Consider the following 20987-nt stretch of genomic DNA (forward strand, 5'->3'; position numbering starts at 1 on the left):
TTTAAGGAAAGGAGAAAAATGTAGAACTGATCATGTGACAGTACTTGTGGCAGGCTAGTACTGCGAGCAGTTGGAAGTCTTAAGATTTGGCAGAATAGTTACCTCTAATTAAATGTAGTAAAAAAAACCCAACAACCATAAATGGACCGGTTGAGACCAGTTTCCAAAGGTGAAAACTTAGCGTGATTTGCAGGACAAGGTTAAGAGCTTGCAATTGGAGCTAAAAGTTTTGGGCCTATCTGGGGGCAAAGCAAGCAGTTGCTCTGTAAAATTTGGTTTCACATACAAAAATTGCAAGGAAGGCATTGCATGTTTCTTTATAACATCATCTCATGTTTTCTCACCACATTGACTGATACATTTTTGTGAATAAGGGATTTGGTAGTCTGGATTTTAGATTATAAGAAGTAATAACTAAATTCTGAGGAAAGAGAAGCAAGTAATTGTCACAAAACCACAGGAGCTGAAATTTGATGCTGTTTCATCAAGAACAGCATATGACAAACACAGACGAAGGAAAGAACAGCAGTGACTTCATAACAATACTAATTTCTGCTATAAATTCTTGTGTATAATTTTGTCAACCAGTCACTCCATGGTGAGCTCACACTGAGCTGTTAAAGAGACTGATTAAATGCCTGGGTAGTTACAGGCTGTCAGCAGAGAAGGAAACGTTATTTTGATGGGATTTTTGACTGAGCAAGCTGTGTCATACCACACATAAGAAGAGAAAAATTTTGGAGGGGGTACTACAGAAGGTTTGTGGAATGGGAATAGTAATGTCCTAGAACCTGGCAAGGGCAACAGCTGCAGTAGTAAATTACTTCTTTCACTTGTGTAGTACTGCTTGTCTCCAATTTTAAGTGTTTAATTTGAAAGGAACAAAAGTTATTTTTGCCCACTCTAGAACAGTTAATACAACTAAAAACTAGATCTCGGCGGACTTGTGGAAAAGAGGGTAGTCAAGAGTGTGGGTAGTCAAGCTGTATCAGTCTTTCTGGCAAGCTGTGTTCACTCTTCAGAATGCTGAGTGGTTGCTCCTGTTTGTAGGGTTCCAGAGAACATCTTGCAGGTGGAAAGTAAGTGCTTCAAAATCAGAAGCTGTCCTCATTAAATTTTGACAGAAAGGTCCTAAAGCAGAGTTAAGGTAATTGTATGCAGATTTGTGAAAAAATGAGTTGAATATTCTTGGAGCAGCTATTGTTGAAGAGAGGGGCAGGGGAGGCACTCTGACCTATGTCTGTGATGGTCAGTGATACATTTAAGAGTCAGAGTTGGTTAATTTTAGTCCATGCTCAGTTATTAGAAAGCCTATATAGCCAATCCAGGACACATTCTAAGAATAAAGTTTAGTGTGACTATCCAGCACAGAAGGCTGTGCAGTACAAGGAAATTGAATGCCCAGCTCTTCTGAGATGTTAGTTTATAGACTTCAGAAAATCAATTTATGATGAAAAAATCAGGGATTACCTAGAGCACCTTTAATATTGAGATTGCTGCATAAAACAGGGAATAAAGTTATTTATTTTTTATTTAACAATTGTCTTGCACAGTTGACATACTACAAAAATGCCTATATGGCTGTGTTTTCAGCCTGTTAGGGTTTTTTTAAAAAACTTTGTATTTACATACCTATACCTTGCAAGTTATCTGTTAAGCTAAACAAGCCAGCTGTTAAGCAATATGTGGACTAGTATGCGCATGCAAGTACTGTTTACCCAAAAGCATCTACTCAGTAATGGTTTATTCCCAAGAGACACTGTTTCTGGCTTTCTCTTTCTGTATACTCGGTTCTCCTTCTGTCTATTCCTTTCTTTTAGGTGATTTTTCAGATGTTGTGAGTATGTCACAGTTTGACTTAGGTCCGACAACAATGCTTTCGATCCCCCCTCCCCCCAACCCAGGCAGGGAAGGAGAGAGAGAAAAGAGAGAGACTTGGCTGGATTGAAAACTAAACTACACAGCTTTAATTAAAACACTAATGAATGATACAAGAAAATATATACAATTATATACAGATATATTCAGGTGTAGGCAAAAGCCTCTCGCCTCCCCCCACCCCAGCAACTCCCACAGCACTTCCCTGAACTGGGAAGAGTCCCGAGGAATCCCGAAGCTGCTGCTGGAGAAAGCAGAGAGTTATGGGGGTCACGAGAGATCAAGCCTGAGGATCGACGGTGATGGATGAACAGAGTCCTCCCTGGACACCGGCCATGGACGGAAGAGAAGGGAAAGAAGAAGAAAAAAGGAAGGAAGTTGTCTTCTGTGATCTCTGACCTTCCTTTGAGCTTATGTAGATATATGGAATGGAATATCTTTGGCTAGTTTTGCTGTCTGTCTAACTCAGCCTCCTACAGGGGGGGTCACAGATCTCCCCATAGTGTCTGAGCCGGCAGAGTGCAGGTGCAACCTTGAAGCCTCAGTAGTTAGAAAAACATTCCACTGTCTTATCAGCCTAGCAGAGCACACTGTTGCTAGTTACAAGAAAGCTTACTGAAGGAAAAAAAAAAAATCAGTAAAAAGAAAAATTGGCTTCATCCTGGCTCAAACCAGGACAGAGTAGTAGATTGCCAAATAATTTAAAAGTTATTAAACAAGTTGTTTATTTTCCTCTTTGGTTTTTTGTGTGTTTTTTTTTCTGTTAAATTTAAGGTACATCTTAAAGATTCAGAGACTCTCTTCAAATTCCTTTCAGTTTTATGGACTTACAGTTATAACCTTTCAAATCATCTGAACTATGAAGTCAATGCAATGCTACAGACTCAAGCTCTGTACATTGGCTATGCACTGCTTGAATCCCTGACACTCCGAAAGAAGAAACAGCTGCTATTGCCTTCATCTCCAGGTAAAGTAAAGCAGCATCTCTCTGTTATCTTAAGACTTAACCAAAGTATTTTTTGATTTTGTACAATTTTACTATATTTTATGCCATGAAGGGTATATATAGTTATTTATGTTCAGCTCTCTTTCTTGCTGATTTACTGCTGCAGTTCATAACCCAAACTTGGAAGTAGGTGAAACTACGTTTTTCTAATCCTTAAAGTGTTAAACACTTTCCTATGCTGAGTAAGTCAGTTTCATCACCTTGCTTTCTGTGCAGTATAAGGATGTGGCAGTCAGTAGCAATATATGAACTCTCTGAGCTTACACACAAATATAACAAATGTGACAAAGAAGTTCAAAGCCATGGATATGTGGATTCATGTTGGTTTTGTGTAGTCTAAAGGTTTGCAGTGAAAAGAGATGAGTTTTTAATTACAAAGTGATACTGATGCCTCAACAGATACAGTAAAATTCTGATGACTCACTTGTCTTTTCCTCCTTCCTTGCCTCACTCTTCATGCAGTGGTGATATCTTTGCTAGTCAACTTGTGTAGTCCAGTGAGTGAAGTTCGAAGGGCTGCTCTCAACTGCCTCCATTCTTTTAGAGGGATAAAGGAGTCTCTATTTCATCCTGTTCTTCAGCATTTGGAGCAAAAGGCAGAAGAGATCATATCTGACCCTACATACATAACACAGGTATTCTTGTTATTAAGGTGTACATTAATACAAATTTTGTCTGCTGCTGTGAACTCCTGTCTTTGCTAAAGGAAATCAAGCTAGCTGGAAAAGTTCATTATCTTTGTGTATTACAGTGGACTGATTTTTTAAAAAATATTTTTAAACTATAAAAATATTTTAAATTATTTACTACATACAGAGAATTGAGAATATCAGTCAAATGAGAGGCATTAACTTGTGGTTTACTTACAGAGTAAGAATTCCGTTTGGGTCTAGATTGCATAATTATGAAAGCACTGAATAAATGTTGGTTTAAGGCATTTTCATTGCAGGGAGAGAATTTAATTTTCTCTTTGTTAATGAATTAGATTATGGAAACACTGTTTGAGGAGCTTGAGACACAATCAAAACAGAAATCTCAGAAGAAAAAATTGTTGGAAGCTTTGGAAAGCATACTTGATTGTGTACAGAACCCTATTTTCCCATCCTACGTTGCAAGAAACTTAATGAAAATTCTTCATGAAGTCCATGGAGAGGTAAGGCCTTTCTAGTTGTTCTGTGGGTTCAGCACTTGATTGAAATGTTGAAATCAAATTTAATTTACAAAGAATGCTCTTAAATAACTTCAAAATGTACTGGACTATTAGGTATTAAGTTGACACCTCTAGTAATATGCAGTAGTGCTGCAAAGTACGGAACAAAATATTTGCATCCTCCATTCAGGAGTGTAAGGGCTGCAGAATTTTGTGGAGTTCTTAAGGAAACTCCATTGATGTTACTAAAAAAGAAGATGATTCTTCCAAAAGAAATTTATTATCTAGGTTTTCTGGACAAAACCGTAATGTGTTAGGTAGCACTATCCATTTTATTTGTATGTATTCAACTGCTCTTATCTAGTATCAGAGTTCTCTAACTGCTGGAAAATACATGCGTTCTATGTTCACAAAATGAATGAAATTATGAATGTTTGTGCTCTGTTCAGTTTTATATGTCTTGAAAGGATTGTGAACTGCATATAGGATGAGCATTCTTGCCTCACATTTGGGTTTTATAGGAGGCAGGAGTCATAAATCGGTGGAAAAAAATGCCTTGTTTCTGTACTTCAAAAATATAAAGTACTGCTCTGCAAAGGAGAATAGCAAAGTAGCAGATGAGTGTGTACTCATGGTAATCTCACAATAGATCTTGTATTTTTCCTCTTGTGTAGCTGTTGCATAAAATACAGTATGCAGTGCATGACCAGAGAGGGGATGTTACAGGAAAATGATGCTGTGGTATTGGAAGGTTGTTAAAAAGAGAATGGATAAAAACTTCTGTTATGAATTTTCTCTGTTTGCAGATGATTCTTTCTCACCTCTTACCTGCACTAGACCGGTTGCTAGACAAGGTCTTTAAGAAACCTGAGGCAGTGTTGAAAGATGAAGTTGTTCTCCTTCATCTCATCCTTGGAAAGTTTAATGAATATTCAGCAACACTCTTGTGCAAAAATCAGCAGAGTCTGGATTTATTTCTCAAAAGTCTGCATGCTGCCAAGAAAATCTATGAAGAAATCCCACCATTTCAGATCACAGCACTTGGGCAGGTATAGCTCTATGAAAGATCTTTATTTTTATGCTTAAAGCAAATAGTAGTGTTTAGGATTGGATTTAGAAGGACTCTTTCTGTGTTAAGGAGTTCATATATTTTCATTTGTCTCTCTTTTAGTACAAGTTTTCAGGGTCTCTGTGGTACCTTTGAAACATCTAAGCAGGCTGCAGAACTTTCTCTCTAAACTTACTAGAAGGAGAAATTGCTCCTTGCTTTATCTTTGCATTTTGACGAGTACACAATAGAAATACTATTGTATTTGTATGCGGATTAATACCTGTATCATTACCTGCAGATGCTGCTCTTCCAGTGTCCTTAGTTTTTGTCAGTCAGGCAGGAATTTACTTCACGTTTTTCTTCTGAGGAAAAATTGTCAAGAAAGTACAGCAGGTGAGAAATAGTTTAATTTGAAGGAGTCTACAGGTTCAATCCTTATGTTAGCCAGATCTTATTGTGTACTTACCAAAGTCTGACAACAGCAAGTTTGTTCCCTTCACAAGGCAAGCTACGTGAAAAATTCCAGGAACTGGTATAGCTGATGGATATTTCAGAAATACATGTTTTGCATCTAAGGTTTTCTGCATATATACAAATACATCTTAAGATGCAAATTTTGGTGCATCTATTCATACTAACATGTAGGTGTGATTGGTTGTGTCATACGTAATCTAAGATACCTGAGTTCCGCAGCTTGTGATTTTGTTATGCTCTTACATTAAACCTCTGCATCCTTTTTTTTTTCCCTTCTGTAGATTACTAAACCATTCTTTGCAGCTGTGTCAGATGGGGTGGTGCAACAGAAACTATTAAAAACGCTGTTTGACTTACTGTTAAACTGTAAGAATCCACTTTGTGCCCAGACAATCAGCAGTGTGTTTAAAGGGGTAAGTGGCAAACTCCAGAAATAAATCTGGTCAAACTTGTTGCAGTGGCTCTGTTTTGCTGCATTCAGTAACACCTATTGTTTATATCATTCATAGTATGAAAGGAATTGGAAACTACTTGTCACATAATGTAATTGTATTAATGGCTTGAAAAGTTTGTTAAATGACTGCTCTTAGAAAGTATTTCTATAAAAGCCATGCAGCAGTCATTTACTATCTTGTGAATTAATTCAGTAGAAGACATTTATTTCTGCTGCACTGATTTTCTGGGATATGACTTGAATTACGTGGATAATATGCACATACCTCTCCCGTGAAGACAGGCTGAGAGAGCTGGGACTGTTCAGACTGGAGAAGAGATGACTCTGGGGAGACCTTATAGCAGCCTTCCAGTACCTGAAGGGGCTACAGGAAAGCTGGGGAGGGACTTTTTACAAGGGCTTGTAGTGAGAGGACAAGGGATAGTGGATTCAGACTTGAAGAGGGGAGATTTAGATTAGACATTGGGAGAGAATTCTTCACTATGAGGGTGGTGAGACACTAGAACAGGTTGCCCAGGGAAGCTGCGGATGCCCTATCCCTGGAAGTGTTATGGGTCAGGTTGGATGGAGGCTTTGAGCAACCTGGTTTGGTGGGAGGTGCAGGGAGTTTGGAATTGGAGGATCTTTAAGGTCCTTTCCAACCCAAACCATTTTATAATTCTATGAAAGGGATGTGTTGTTTTTTTTAAAGGATGGGGTGCAAATGTGTGATAGGGCATGATTCTTACTGCTACTTGCATTATTGTTCCTTGTTTCAGATTTCAGTGTGTTCTGAGCAGATTGTCAGGGAACTGGAGCCTCCTGAGAAAACCAAAAGTCTGGCCACTGTTCAGCAAACTAGAAGGCAGCAACAGAGGTAAAATAACTAGAAATGAAAAAATATTATCTGTACAATTGGAAAACACTGTTTTCATTACTTTGTGTACTTTGTATTGGAAGCATAAGCATCTGTTTCTCCTGCTTCCCTGCACAGTACAGTAACTCTGAGCTACTTTTGTCAGGAGAAAACCAGCTGATGTTGCTGCTTGAGAATTAATGGAACTGTTGTCAAAACTAACAAAAAATGCACTAGTTTTAATGTTGACATTTGCTCTTACATAACCTGACTTGACACAATTGAAAAAGGTTATTTTTTAGGTATTGGACTTGGTTAGTAATAAAGTTTTATGGACAAGATACGTACATATGGCTGAAGCCTACAGATGCTCATCAAAATGTTGCTGTTAGTTGATGGAAAAGCAATAATTTGTTTCAGTCATATAATCAGTAGTTTTTAGATCTCTTTCTCTAGTTCCTTCTCTCCATTCTCATAAGGAAGTAGCTGTTTTGTCAAGGGTACTTGCTCTTTTCTTTAAGCATTTGCTATCAGCCGTTGTTGGAACAGGATATTGAGTTGGTTTTCTTGGTCTGACCTATAATATCTGTTGCTATGTTCCTTTACTTGACCTTTTTTAACAATCATCACCCATTGGACTGATCCATCTGTAAACTCTTGTCTGTCAGAGTTCATGAACACACACTTGCACACACCCCCATTGTCTGCATAGTCAGTGGGTAGACAGCTGACATTTGGGAGGATGTAAGTTCTGATGGCAAGAGGATCAGTGTTTGGACAGTTATCTGGTAGTAGATTTTGTTTCTTCAAGTTTAGTTTGGTTTTTCTTTTGATTGCTTAAAATGTGTTGCTGCTTCAATCAGAAGCCCACAGGTTGCCACCTCTGCCTAGAGAAGCAGTGAAGGGTATCACAAGGTGAAAGATTGTCAGTTTTTACTTGTGCGTGTGTTTATTCCCTGAAACACTGCACTATTTTCTTGCCAAATGTTTATGCTGATCGTTTGTCTTACCACTTTAGAAAGCCTCAAGATGCAGAACTGGCACCAGAAACAAGCCATTTCAGCTGGCAGAGGGTTATGCTTATTCTGGAATTACTGCAGCATAAGAAGAAACTGAGACGTCCACAGGCTTTGGTACCTGCGCTTTTTAACCTGCTGAGCCGGTAATTGTGCCTCCATAACTCATGAGACATTCTCTTCTGCAGCAGATGCTGTAAAGTGTTAAAATATGGGCTGCTTTCTTTCTGCTTTATTGCCAGGTTTTGTAGCTTATGTTGCCTTTTCTTGCTTGAACTTCCAGGTAAATCAGATGAGGAGAATGTGAAGTTGTTATGACTTTTTTGTCCTTTAAACAATGCGATGGGCTTTTAAAGACTTTGACCTGATGTATAGCTTCTTATTTGGAGGCTTTGTTTCTCAGGTGGAGGGCTTGAGATTGCTAAGAAGGATGACACCTGTGATAAAACTGGCACAATCAACAGGATTTGTGTCTTTTGAAGACCTGTTATAATAATACTCTTAAGCTTTTAAATTATTTGCAAAACATTGTGGAACAGCCTTCATCCAGTGCAGCCTAAGAAAACTATTGCTTTTCCTGCCAGCCCTCTCTCCAGGCACTTAGGAGAAATTACACATAGATGGATGTTTATCTTTTTTTCTTATGACTTGCCTTTACGTAAAATGCCAGTCATACTTCAGGTAATCATCTTATGCTCTTGACATTGCTTTGATAAATGCTTTTTATTAGACCAGTTGATGTACTTCAAAGTGAAAAAAGCAGAGACACTTCTTGGCAAATGCTTTTTAGAAGCTTCAGTGTAAAGCTCCTGTAGAATGAAGTTTGCAATTTCTTACTTGTATCTTAATATTTAGTTTGGTCACATATTTTTCTGTCTCCTTTTTCAATCTGATTTTTTTTTTTCTGAATGTGTAGGTGTCTGGAACCTATGGCATCAGAAGAAGAAAATATGGAATATACAAAGCAGCTAATCCTTAGCTGCCTGCTCAGCATCTGTCAGAAGTTGTCCCCAGATGGCAGTAAGATCCCTGCAGGTAAAGATAGCCAGACTAATTTGTTGGTACTTCTCGCACATTAAAACAATGGCCGCTAACTTTTTTCTTCTCTCAGTCTATGCTGTATAGTTGAGGAGAGACAGATTCCTCTATGGGGCATATAAGTTTGCCTTCTTAATATTTTTTTATAGGTCCATTTGGTATGATTTGCAAATTGAAGCCAGTGCTTGAGTGTACTCTTTATCCCTACATGGTTGACCATTAAAGTGTTAATTAGTTACAATTTCTTACTTGCAGATGTTCTTGACAAAGAAAAATTCAACGTGGAATTGATAGTTCAGTGCATCAGGATTTCTAAAATGCCCCAGACACACCACCATGCACTGCTGCTCCTTGGGGCTGTTGCTGGCATGTTTCCTGTAAGTTGTACCTGAAATTTGTGCGTTGGCTCTTTGGGTTTCAAGTGTGGGGAAGAGTAAAGGGCATAAAGAGCTGCTCTGTGAGAATAAACTTTCTGAAAGGAGCAAGAGGCAAACTTTACAGGTTTTCTGCTCTTTCAGGGCTTTAAATTCCATTTTACTTCAAAACAAACCTCTTTATTTATTATTTTTTCACTATTTATGACTTGTAATGAAACACATTAGTAATGGAAGAAGCTTTCTGACAACAGCCCTGCCTCGCCTTCCCACTGTGGTACCAAAGTTCTTGTGCCATTGTATCTGCTTCCCCTTGCTTTTTTATACAGGAGAGAATACATCTAGCCCAATAGTACATGTATTCTTACAGATTCTTATCTTGTACAACACATAGAAATGTAGTTGGGAAAACCTGGTTGGTCTGATTTTCATCAACTGAGAAAGAGGGCTTTTCTTCTATGTATTGAAATTGGACTGTATACTCACTCTTCCAAGTAAGAATCTTTTGCTTTGAAACTATAAAAGCAGCAAAATATATCCAGGTGTATCAAACTCAGTTTGTATCTTAATCTTTACCTCAGTACTTTCTTCACATATTTGGAAAAACAGTGTTTTTCCCAAAATGCAAAAGCAAATTTGGGGGCATTTGGCTTTTTTTTTATTGTTGGGATTGTTTATTTTTATTTTTTGCTACTTTACTGCCATCATCTGCTATAGAACTGAGCTTTTATTCAACATTAATACTGGCTCTTAAAAGATTTTCAAGATGAGAATATAAGGAAATACTTGATATGAGTCTCATCTCTGTTTTTAAATCTAAAACACTCCTTCAGTTCACTAGAACTGAATTCAAAACATGCTCATAACTTCTTGCTCTCAGTTCTGGCATTTCATCAGAATAAACTCTAAATTTTCACTCTTTAGTTACTTGCTTAGAAGTCTGTCTTGGCTTCTATATGATATTTAGAAGTAATTAATCACATTTTAAGTAGCTTTAAGGGACCTATACATTCAGAATCAGTTTAGTGGAGATTTTGGCAGATACTAATGATTCTCATTTTCTTTTATAGGAATCATTTGTGGGAAGGAGAAATGCCACAAAGTATAATATGCAGAGCAGCACAGTTCAAAAAATAAACTAATCTCATCTCTCTTCTTTTTCAGGATAAAGTTCTCCATAACATTATGCCCATTTTTACGTTCATGGGAGCAAATGTCTTACGTCTGGATGATACTTACACTTTCCAAGTAATTAATAAGACAGTGCAGATGGTTATTCCTGCTCTTATACAGGTAACTTTGTCTACTTAATGGAAATTAATAGAAAAAAGTTAACAATAAGATTATTAAGTAGAGTAAATGGTTTAGAATATCAGTGGTAGAACAAGTTGTAGCCTATTTTAGGATAATTTTTAGACTGATACTAATTATGTATAGTAACTGTATTAACTGACAACTACTATTATGACCAATTCTCAGTTCATCAGACTACTGCCTCTTTTTAATCTTATGACCCTCCTGCACTTTTTTTAGCCAAAATAGTATAATAGCTGTACCTAAAGAGGACCTGAAACATGCTTTAAATTCCAGTTCTTAATCATAAAAACAGCAGGCAAGTTCAGTAGAAGAACCGTTGGAAATAATAATAAGGTTATCAGTCCTATAGAAAGTCATGGTCATATCAAGAGTAGACATGATCTGCAGCAAGTGGAAAGGTAAAATATCTGATGAATGCTTATATTCTTCTAGAGTTTAAAAGTTTTTTTCTTTCTGAGTTTAAAAGAAAAAACTTGTACCCACCTATGATAATCTGTTGGAACCTTGTACCTGTTTGTACTTAGGCTGAAGACAGTGATTTGTCAGAGCCCTCTGGAACTGTGGAAGAGGTGGTGATAAAGATCATCCGTGTGTTTGTGGATGCCTTGCCCCATGTGCCAGAGCACCGACGCCTGCCCATCCTGGCCCAACTGATAACTACGGTGGGAGGAGAAAAGTTCCTCTGGGTTCTCCTGGTGCTGCTGTTTGAGCAGCATGTGACCAAAACTGTGACTGCGACATCAAGCACAGACAAGGTTAGATGACTAGTAGTGTCAACTGTTTCCTCAAGAGACTGATCTCCCCCTTTGATGATCTTGCCTTTAAGAAGGTGCAAGATAAGCTCTTCAGTTATGCTAAAATAAGTAGTGAGCTCTGAGCTTGTGCTATGGCAGAACCTAATGGTGATGCTGACTATGATTTTGTTGCAGATACAATCCTGTTTTGTCCTGTAGCCTGAATGATAAGTTAGATCATATTGTACAGCTATCCTTGATCTGAAGAGCTGATAATCTAATTATGAAGTGCTTTAAATTCGTTTTGTTTGTTTTTTCTTTAGCTGTGTTTGTGAAACATGATACTTGTCTTCCTGTACAGACCAAGATAAAAACCCTCTTATGCTTTTGTGTAGGCAGGCTCTCTGATTAGGTGAAAGCATAGTTTATGGGGAAAGCTAAAAGAATTATTAAAGGAACATTGGTGAGAAGATACAGTCTTTGCTGTAGCAATTTAACCCTCTGGAGTTACATTCTCTCCACGAGCTTGCTGCTGTTACCCCTGGTGTTAATCCTGCCAGTATCCAGCTCACTATGACATTTTCAGAAACTCACTGAGGAGGTTTTGAGTCTTTTTATCACTATTAGTATTTTTTCTTTTTAAATACTTTTTTTTTTCCTAAACCATTAACAGGATGCTGTTCTGGAAGCAGACACTGAATTTTGGATTTCCATCTGTTGCGAATTTAATGTACAATCTCAGTTCCAGAGCATGATGAAAATAATCCAGTACTTGACAGAGCTGCCAGAGAATAAAGAAGGTAACCACAAAAAGAGCCAGGAAATGCATGTAAACTTCCTTATTTGGAGGGACAAGGGATAATGTTTTTAAACTAAAATAGAGTAGATTTAGGCTAGATAGAAGGAAGAGGGTTTTTTGCAATGAGGATGTTGAAATGCTGGAACAGGTTGCGCAGAGAGGTGGTAGCTGCCATCCCTGGAAACATTTAAGGTCAGGTTGGACAGGGCTCTGAGCAACCCTGCTCACTGCAGAGGGATTGAACTGGATGATCTCTAAAGGTCCCTTCTAACCCAAACCACTCTATGATTCTATTACTCCTCTAGACAGAAGACTAAGAGATACAGAATTACCCTAATAACTTTGGCTAAGATATGCGATTATTTGTTGTTTATAATCCTTTCAGTTGTAGATTATTTGAGAACTTAGAATAGAACAGTAATCCTCATTTAGAAGATACAGTAAAACAGTTGAAATAAAAAGCTGTTACTCATAGGAAACAAGATGACAGGAACTAACTAATTTTCTGGGATTTTTAAAGGTTTCATTTCTTTCTACAACAATGTAGTGGAGCAATAATTAAAGAGCTTTCCAGTCTGATATTTTAAAGAGCATTGAGGAAGGTGGGTGAGGATTGTTTGTTTCTTTTTAAGTTGGGACTTGCTGTATTTGCTGTTTTCTGAGCCAAGGAGGACCAGTTTATGACACTGAAAGCAGTTTTCTCAAATATATGATGCACAGTGTACATGGTCCTGCCCCAAAAGTCTCTCATGTTTGTAGCCAGTGTACCATAGCTTTAGCATCAAGAAAAAAGAAGATTCTTCACATAAAAATGATCAGATGGAGTGTCAATGAAATAGCAGTACTTCTTTACAGGCTGTTGAAATGAAAAATTTATCTCCTGTGTCATGTCAGAGTTTTCTTTTTGGAACTGTGATGAGATTTTGCATACTGAGGAATTACTATCCTTGATAGGCATCTGACTGTAATTTTACTTTGTTTCTTTAATCAGAAATCAAAAGTCTTTTTCTCATGGCTGCAAGTTTGTTTTGGCAATGTTTTCAACAGATGATCCTGGGACGAAAAAGTCAAGAACATGCAAGGCAAAGCTAAAAAATCAGGATGGGCAGCTCTTCAATGTGGAGTCTCACTCAGACAAACAACTTCGGCATTTCAAGTTCTTGTCAGTCTCCTTCATGTCACAACTTTTGTCCTCTCAGAGTTTTGTGAAAAAGGTAACGATGGCAGATTGCTTTTAAACTGATCACATGAAGTAATTGTGCCATACTGTGATAGGTCAGGTTTCATTTACTTTTCAGGATGGCTTTATATTCAGACGAGATGAAAGAATGCACTGTCCAGTGTATCTTCCTGGGATCTTTATTGACACAGTTTCAAAACCTCTCAGTATTGTTAACTTATTTATTTTTTCATAAGGTTTTTCCAGATAGACTATGTGATTGACAAATAGGTAACAAAGTGAAATTCTGGTCCCAGTGGATTCCCACTGGCTTTATGGAATCTGGGATTTCATTCGCAGTCTGTACAACAAGAACTTTGGTGTGGGATCATACTATTTATTAATTCTGAAAAGACAAAGTAAATGTTACAAATTTTAGGCTGCAGTTCTAGCTGGAAGTAGTTCCCATTTTTTCAACAGAACAACATCTACCAGCATGAATTGTATTTACTGCTGTTACTGCATTGCCTAACATTCTCAGATTTTCTTCTAGAATGATGACTTAATTGCACATGTGGGGAACTCATAATTACCGTGTTAGTGGACATTTCATTCAGAACAAACAAATTGGTGTATACTGGGGTATTAACTTAAGGAGTAAGTAAGTTAATGTAAGTTTCACACTTAGCATTTTCACTCTTCCTGTTTAAACCAGATAGTTGAATGTGAAGAAACAGAAGAGCTTCAGAAGTTGGAACAGAGGTATGCTTTAAAACTGCTCTACTCCTCCAGTTTCTAGCTTTTACTGCAACCTGGGAATATTTTTTGAGATTAGTCCCACTGGATTATTTTTTCCCCCAAGGATATTTTCATTGTTGACCTTGGTAACAAACAGTATTTATTATATGAAAGTTATTTGGGTTTTCTTTAGTGGGTTTTTTTAATATGCTGTGGAGGTTTTTAGTTCTAGAAGATTGCATTGCGTAATACCCACTCTTTGGATATTTCTGATAGTCTTTATTTACATACTTGGCCATAATTATTGTGCTACTGATGATGGAGTCTCTAAAAGAATTCCATATTCTTAGGGAAATGTATCACTTCATTCATGGGAAAAAAAAATCATTATTCACAGGTGCCCCTATATTGGTGTAAGAAAATCATCAATAATCACAGATCACAGTTATAGACGTTGGGCCAGAACAGCCAGTGATGCAAAATTGTGGCATTCTTTTGCAGAAGCTGAACTTTTTTATGTTTGGCCTAAATAAAATAGGGTGTAGGATTTATTTTAAAAGCTGCATTCCTAAAAGCTCTGTTTTAAACATCTGTAACTTCCCAGATTGTTTGTGTTTCAGAGTTCTCAAGTAGAACTAGTATTGTATGTAGATGCTAATTTGGGGGTGCCACGTAAACTTCTTTAATGCGCACAATTGTCCTTATTGCTGTATCTTTTTGTTAACATGTAGATGTGATCTGCTAATCTCTCCATTAGGTGTTTTAGTTTTCTTTTATTGTTGCTGTTCCATGAAATTTTATGCTTTCTGTTAATACAGTCAACTTCTTTAGTGTCCTTGTTACTCAGTGAAGGTGCTTCCTTTCCTTTTAGGCTATTAGAAGACGTTCTTCACTACATAAACACTGTGGCATCTTCAGTGGAAGCAAACGTAGACAAACCAACAGCCAAATTTTGGAGAGTTCTGCTTAACAAGTCCTATGACATGCTGGATAAAGTATGTTTCATTAGCTCTCATGATAGCAGGGACATTTGTGCTTTTGCTTATTAATATAACTCCTGTTGGATTAGTACTAATCTTTACTGGATAGTCTGCGGCCTGGTGCATTGTTGTTTAAACTCATTGAACAACTTTAATAACTACAACTAATAGCCTAGAGAGAACAACTGGAAAAAAAAATCAGGAATGCTCATATCCTTTAGTTAGTATTCTGCTGCCTGGAAGCAGTCATTTCACTGTCTGTCTGGTGGAGAAGAGTGGCCTTTGGCAGTATAAAATGGTTTAACTAATGCTAACAAAACTGTTGTATATTTCTACATGGAATTTAAATGGAGAAAAAAATCCTTATGCCTTTTTTCCTAACCTTTTTCTGATCAGAAGTTCATTTGTCTAATTGGACTGGCTATCTCATTGCATTCTGTGAGGCATACATCTTTTGACAGATTGGATTTTTCTATATATTTTTTTTTTTCCTGTGAAGCATATTCCAGTTTTTGTGCCGTACACACGCAGGGTGCTCCCAGAAGTATTTCAGGGTATGGAGGGATAGCTCGCCAGTGTAGACAAAAGGAATTGCTGAGCAAATCTTGGAGCTAGTGGGTAACAGCTGGTTAGCAGCCAGTGAACACGCATCAAGTAACTGAAACCTGCTTTGTTCTTTTGCTTGCCTCACATATAGCATTATTAGTCTGTCATCTGCTTTGATGCTGAAACACGTGTGGGAAGTTTAAGAGAGTTTGCCTCTCTTGTTTGGAGGCTACTGTGTCACAGTGCATGCAGCAGTGTTCATGGTAGTGTTTTGTTTGTGTTTTCTTGTAGGTCAATGCCTTATTGCCAACAGAAACCTTCATCCCTGTCATTAGGGGACTAATGACAAATCAACTCCCATCTGTGAGACGTAAGGCAATGGACCTTTTGAACAATAAGGTGCAGCAGCGCACAAGGTGGCAGAAGAACCAGGTGAGACAAAGGGGTTCAACTCAGTTCCTTTAGCAGGTGTACATGGAAGGAGATAGACGTAGAAGTGTTTTTCTCTATGTAGAGACATCAGGTACCAGTCCCAGGTCTGGCAGGCAGCTCTTGAGTAGTGAGATGTAGGCCACCTGCCCGTAGTTACCTTGCAGGTTCTGAGTTTCTAATTGTAGGTCTGATGTGTGTGTTCTCTTGTCCCCTTAGATCCTGCAGCTCTTAGAGCTAGTTCCTGAGCTCATTGCTATTGTGCAGTGTAAAAGAAAAGAGGAAGAGGAGGAGCAGGCCATCAACAGGCAGACTGCTTTGTTCAGCCTCAAGCTACTCTGCAAAGGTTTTGGCACAGAAAATCCAGCACCATTTGTACCTGTTCTGAAAACTGCTGTTGATCTGATTTCTTCAGAGAAGGAGGAGAAGAATGTGATGGGAAGTGCTTTGCTGTGTATAGCTGAGGTCACCTGTACATTGAAAGCCCAAGCAATACCTCAGCTTCCAAGGTAATGTTGGGTTCTTTTTTTACAGAACCAACTGCAGCAGTAATTAGTTACACTAAAATGCATGAAGGAATGCTGACGAAGGCCAAATGGCAGTCTGCCCAAGCGTTTGTTTTGTGTAGATAAGAATAAAGGTTTTCATAGTCCTCTGGGGTGCTTCCTGGTCACTGAACTAAGAAGCCAGTGCAGAAATGGTAAGGGTTTTATAATCAGTAGAGTTCCATATGGAGTCTACTGAAAAGTTAGGCCGTATTCTGTATTTTTACTGTAGAACAGATCATGTTTAAAAACATGAGAACTGGTATAGTTGGAAACTCTGCATGTTACATCATTTTATTCTCCTTGTGCAAGAAGAATTTATGCATCTAACTTGTTGCTTTTAGGGCTGCTTTCTCATTGTATATGTAAGTTTGTTATTTTCATTAAATCTTTAAACTAAAGATGGGGCTTTGAGCAACCTGATCTAGTGAAGGATGTCCCTGCCCCATGGCAGGTAGGTTGGACTAGATGATCTTCCCTTCCAACCCAAACTGTTCTATGATTCTGTGATCCTAACGTTAATATCCTCATATACTGATTTTCCTCATGCAAGCAGAAATAATAACTAAAAATAAAAATTATGAAAACACTACTTTGCACATATTACAGTGAAGTCATTAAGTTTAGTGGGCGTGATGGTGTTAGGTTGGCAGTAGGAGTTGATGGTCTTAGAGGTCTTTTGCAACTTGAATGATTCTGTGATTAGTTAGCTTAAAAAAAAATAAATACAACAGTAGAGATACTGAGTTTTCTCAAATATACACGTGAAAATTTTCCCTGCATGTTTAACAGATGGATTTATGCGCCTTCAAATGATCAGTGGTTTTACCTCTCTATTTATGCTTGTTTATTTACAGGCTGATGCCAGCACTGTTGAAGACTTTAAAAAATAAGAAGGAGTTGGTTTCCAATGAGATTTACTTGCTAAGTGCTGTCACTGCTCTGCTGAAGGTTGCCGAAACATTACCACACTTCCTTAGTCCTTATCTTTTGGATTGCTTGCTGCAGGTGAGCTATCTGACTCCTACAGGTATGTAGAGGGGGACAGAATCTTCCCAGTTCCTAGAAGATACAGAATTCTCCCTGAAGTAGGAGTGTGTACCAACTCTGTGGAAGGTTGTAACGTATTAATCACCTGCTCTTATTTAGGTAACTAAGACACAGAATAGAAGAGTGTCTCCTACTCTTCCCTCTGATAGTTTGTAGTTTGCCTCTTTGGAAAGGGAGATTAATCCTGAAGGATCATTCTGTAATACCCATGGTCTCATCAAATGTGTATCTAATAGTTCTCTAGTTAGGGTAATTCTGACCCCTTACCACTGACAAGCATGTTTTTTCAGTGTTTTTCTTTGAAGACAGCAAAGCTTTGCACACAGACATCCTAATGTAAGGTGCTCCAGGTGGTGCAAACAGCAGAATTCCCATCTGCCACTTGAAACAGACAACAACTGTAAAATACATTCTGGAGCTCTTCTAAGTATTCCTAACTTTTGTTGGCTTTCCCGATAGGTTGTTCGCTTGGAAAAGATTGTGGTCGAGTTTGGTCCTTCTTCCCAGATAAGCTTACGTGTGACATCATTGAAAACTATCCTAGCTACAAGGCTTGCTCCCCGAATACTGTTGCCTGCAGTTACAAAGTGTTACAGTGAAGTGGCAAGTACTCGGAAGGTAAGGATTTCTTTCTTTTCTTTTGCATTGTAGTTAATAAGAAAGAAAGGAAAAAAATAAACAAGCAGTGTAAAATTTGGTTCAACTGTCTTGCTGTGTTCCCTCCCAACATCTTGCCCACCACCAGCCTACTCACTGGGGCAGCAGAGCAAGAAGCAAAGTCTTAACACTGTGCAAGTCCTGTTCAGCAATAGTTGGGCACTGGTGTGTTGTCACTGTTGTTTTGGTCACAAATCTGAGGCACAGCACTGTATCAGCTGCTAAGAGGAAAATTAGCTCCATCCCAGCCAAGCCTAGCACAGTCTTTTTATTACCTCTCTTGTGTACCACAATGATGATTCAGGAAAATCAGACCTGGGAGAAAAGCACCAGTTTTATGTCCTTAGGTTAAGTGATGAATGCTTGAGATACCATCCCATTCATAAAGGTCCTGATTTATCTTCTACGAACACAAGTTGAGTCCTAGCTTTCGTCTGGGCTTTGTTCCTGTCTCATAGGTGCAAATCTTTCAGACTTAACTGGCATCTTCAGCATTGGAGAAGGGGAGACCAAGCTCTTTCCAGGAATCTTACTAATTTAAGCCCCCCAAAAGTACAGGAAAACATTGGTTTATTTTATCAATAGTATTTTAATGAATAAATGTGTAAAGTGCAAAAATGCACTTCCTTTGTTATGCTTCTCAGTTACTGTCAGTATCACAGTTGCCTTTGCATTGCTTTGCTTTTGTTTTGGCAGAACTGCCTGGGTTCCCTTATGAACATTCTGAAGGAGCACATTGTTGGGATGGAGAAGGAGCACCTCATCTCCCATCAGTCGGAGCTGACAGCGTTTTTCATGAAAGCCCTGGACTTCCGAACAGAGCATGCTGAGGTGGCTTGTTTAGGGGGGTGAACAGCACCAGCTCAACCACTACATGCTAATTCTATCTGTTGTTTAAAAAAATATCCAGTTTCTGTTGAGTATGTGCTCTGAAATTCTGGGTATCAAATATTCTGTTCTGGAATTGTTCTTTGGGTAGAAAACATTACAGTTAGGCATTTAGTCTGAAGCAGACAAAATGAAAAGGTGCTTTGAAAGCTCAAATTCTTACATTTCACAGAATTGTGTTTTCTAATTTTTCTAGGACGATTTAGATGAAGTTGGTAAGACAGAGGCTTACATTATTGACTGTCTAATAAGTATGGTTATGAAACTTTCCGAGGCTTCTTTTAGACCCCTCTTCTTCAAGGTAAGAAGTTTAAATGCAATTCATCTGCATCAGCATATTTGTATTTTCCAGCATACCGGCATAGGAGAGAGCTAACCTGCCTTTCACTTTCAGCTCTTCGACTGGTCCAAAACAGAGTCTACCCTGAAGGACAGACTGCTGACATTCCACCGAATAGCAGATTGCATCGCAGACAAGCTCAAGGGTCTCTTCACCCTCTTTGCTGGTCATTTAGTGAAGCCATTTGCTGAAACCCTGAACCAGGTCAACATTTCTAAAACTGGTAAGTTTTCAGTTACTACCTATAGAGAGGCATTGACAGGCTAACTCTAACTGCTGAAAGAAGTTAATTGTAATTGCTGAAAGTTTAGCCTGATGTGATTTATTTCACAGCACATACATCTCATTTCTCCTCTTCTTTCTGTCATAAATAAGGCATCTTTCTTATTCTGATGGAACCAAAGGACATTTTTCATCCATGGACTCTGGGCTGCCAGCACAAAGCTGAGACCACATGAAAATTGTGTCAGTCCCAGTGAGTTCCATGAGAATGAAATTGTGTGGAAAGGGAGTGACTTGTTTCTGTTTAGGATTTGGAGCTTTTTGTTTTATTTTGTTCTTCATTCATTGACTTCTATCTTATGCTACGTGGTGCATTCAGACTCCTCTGCTTTCTTGGCAAAAACAGTTATTAATTTTTAATAGTTTTTAATTTTTATTAATTTATTATTTGCCCCTCACATTTGTAGTGACCTGAATAAGTTCTCCATATCCACAAGTATGGCCAAGCACTTTTCCTATAGTTTGTGGCTGTTCTCTTTTATCCCCAGCTGATTGTGAATGGCAGTGGCAGAGCTGCTAGGGCATTAGCTATAAGCCAGCTAACATGTTGCATCCACTTTATTGTTCTGAGTGATGAGTACATAATTGCTATCTGTACGTCCTTTAGCCATATTTGCAATGTTTCTATCTTGTGGGGAAGTTTTGTATTTTCTCTCTTTTTTTATTATGTTTTTTTTCTTTACCTTGATTGGTTTATAGATGAAGCTTTCTTTGACTCTGAGAATAGCACAGAAAAGAGCTGTCTACTCTTGCAGTTCACCATGGACTGTCTGCACAAACTCTTCCTCTTTGACACCCAGAAGTTCCTGAGTAAGGAAAGAGCAGAAACGTTGATGATGCCTCTGGTAGATCAGGTACTGACAAACACGAAAAAACTATTTATAGCTGAGTTTTTTTCCCCCTCATTTATTTTTTTAACTATCAGGCCTCAGTCTCTCCCTTAAAAAAAAAGGTAGGAATCAAGTAAATGTCTTGGGGCTACAGACAGTATTAACTGCTTTGCCTAATGCTCTGAATTACTATTTTCTTTTCTGGAAGTCTTTATTCCATAAGGTAAATGCATGCTGTTGAGCTCTTGCAGACCAGTGCATTCCCACTGACTGGTTACGCTGATGTAACTCGAGTACCTGAAAGCTAAAGCTAGAAGTGCTTCTGGCTAGGTTTGTCTGAGTCTGGATCTGTCTGACAAGCTTTTCACTTCCACAGCTAGAAAATATGCTTGGAGGAGATGAGAAGTTCCAGGAAAG

General features: G+C 38.3%; 1 protein-coding gene across 1 annotated transcript in view; it reads left to right on the plus strand.

Annotated features, from left to right (window-relative positions):
• HEATR1 (HEAT repeat containing 1) overlaps positions 1–20987 on the plus strand; it is a 36166-nt gene that overhangs the window by 13549 nt on the left and 1630 nt on the right. The window contains exons 18-41 of the mRNA XM_009997597.1: positions 2653–2845; positions 3347–3519; positions 3870–4037; positions 4841–5083; positions 5841–5972; positions 6772–6869; positions 7867–8010; positions 8781–8899; positions 9158–9279; positions 10441–10569; positions 11118–11348; positions 12001–12127; positions 13174–13340; positions 14001–14047; positions 14895–15018; positions 15841–15981; positions 16198–16487; positions 17381–17531; positions 18033–18191; positions 18927–19061; positions 19315–19419; positions 19513–19681; positions 20440–20594; positions 20947–20985. Of these exons, the coding sequence (XP_009995899.1) occupies positions 2653–2845; positions 3347–3519; positions 3870–4037; positions 4841–5083; positions 5841–5972; positions 6772–6869; positions 7867–8010; positions 8781–8899; positions 9158–9279; positions 10441–10569; positions 11118–11348; positions 12001–12127; positions 13174–13340; positions 14001–14047; positions 14895–15018; positions 15841–15981; positions 16198–16487; positions 17381–17531; positions 18033–18191; positions 18927–19061; positions 19315–19419; positions 19513–19681; positions 20440–20594; positions 20947–20985 (3561 nt within the window). The remainder of the gene's footprint in view (positions 1–2652; positions 2846–3346; positions 3520–3869; positions 4038–4840; positions 5084–5840; positions 5973–6771; positions 6870–7866; positions 8011–8780; positions 8900–9157; positions 9280–10440; positions 10570–11117; positions 11349–12000; positions 12128–13173; positions 13341–14000; positions 14048–14894; positions 15019–15840; positions 15982–16197; positions 16488–17380; positions 17532–18032; positions 18192–18926; positions 19062–19314; positions 19420–19512; positions 19682–20439; positions 20595–20946; positions 20986–20987) is intronic.

Source organism: Chaetura pelagica, unplaced genomic scaffold (assembly GCF_000747805.2).
Source record: "Chaetura pelagica isolate M959 unplaced genomic scaffold, ChaPel_1.0 scaffold235, whole genome shotgun sequence".
Classification (NCBI taxonomy): Eukaryota; Metazoa; Chordata; class Aves; order Apodiformes; family Apodidae; genus Chaetura; species Chaetura pelagica.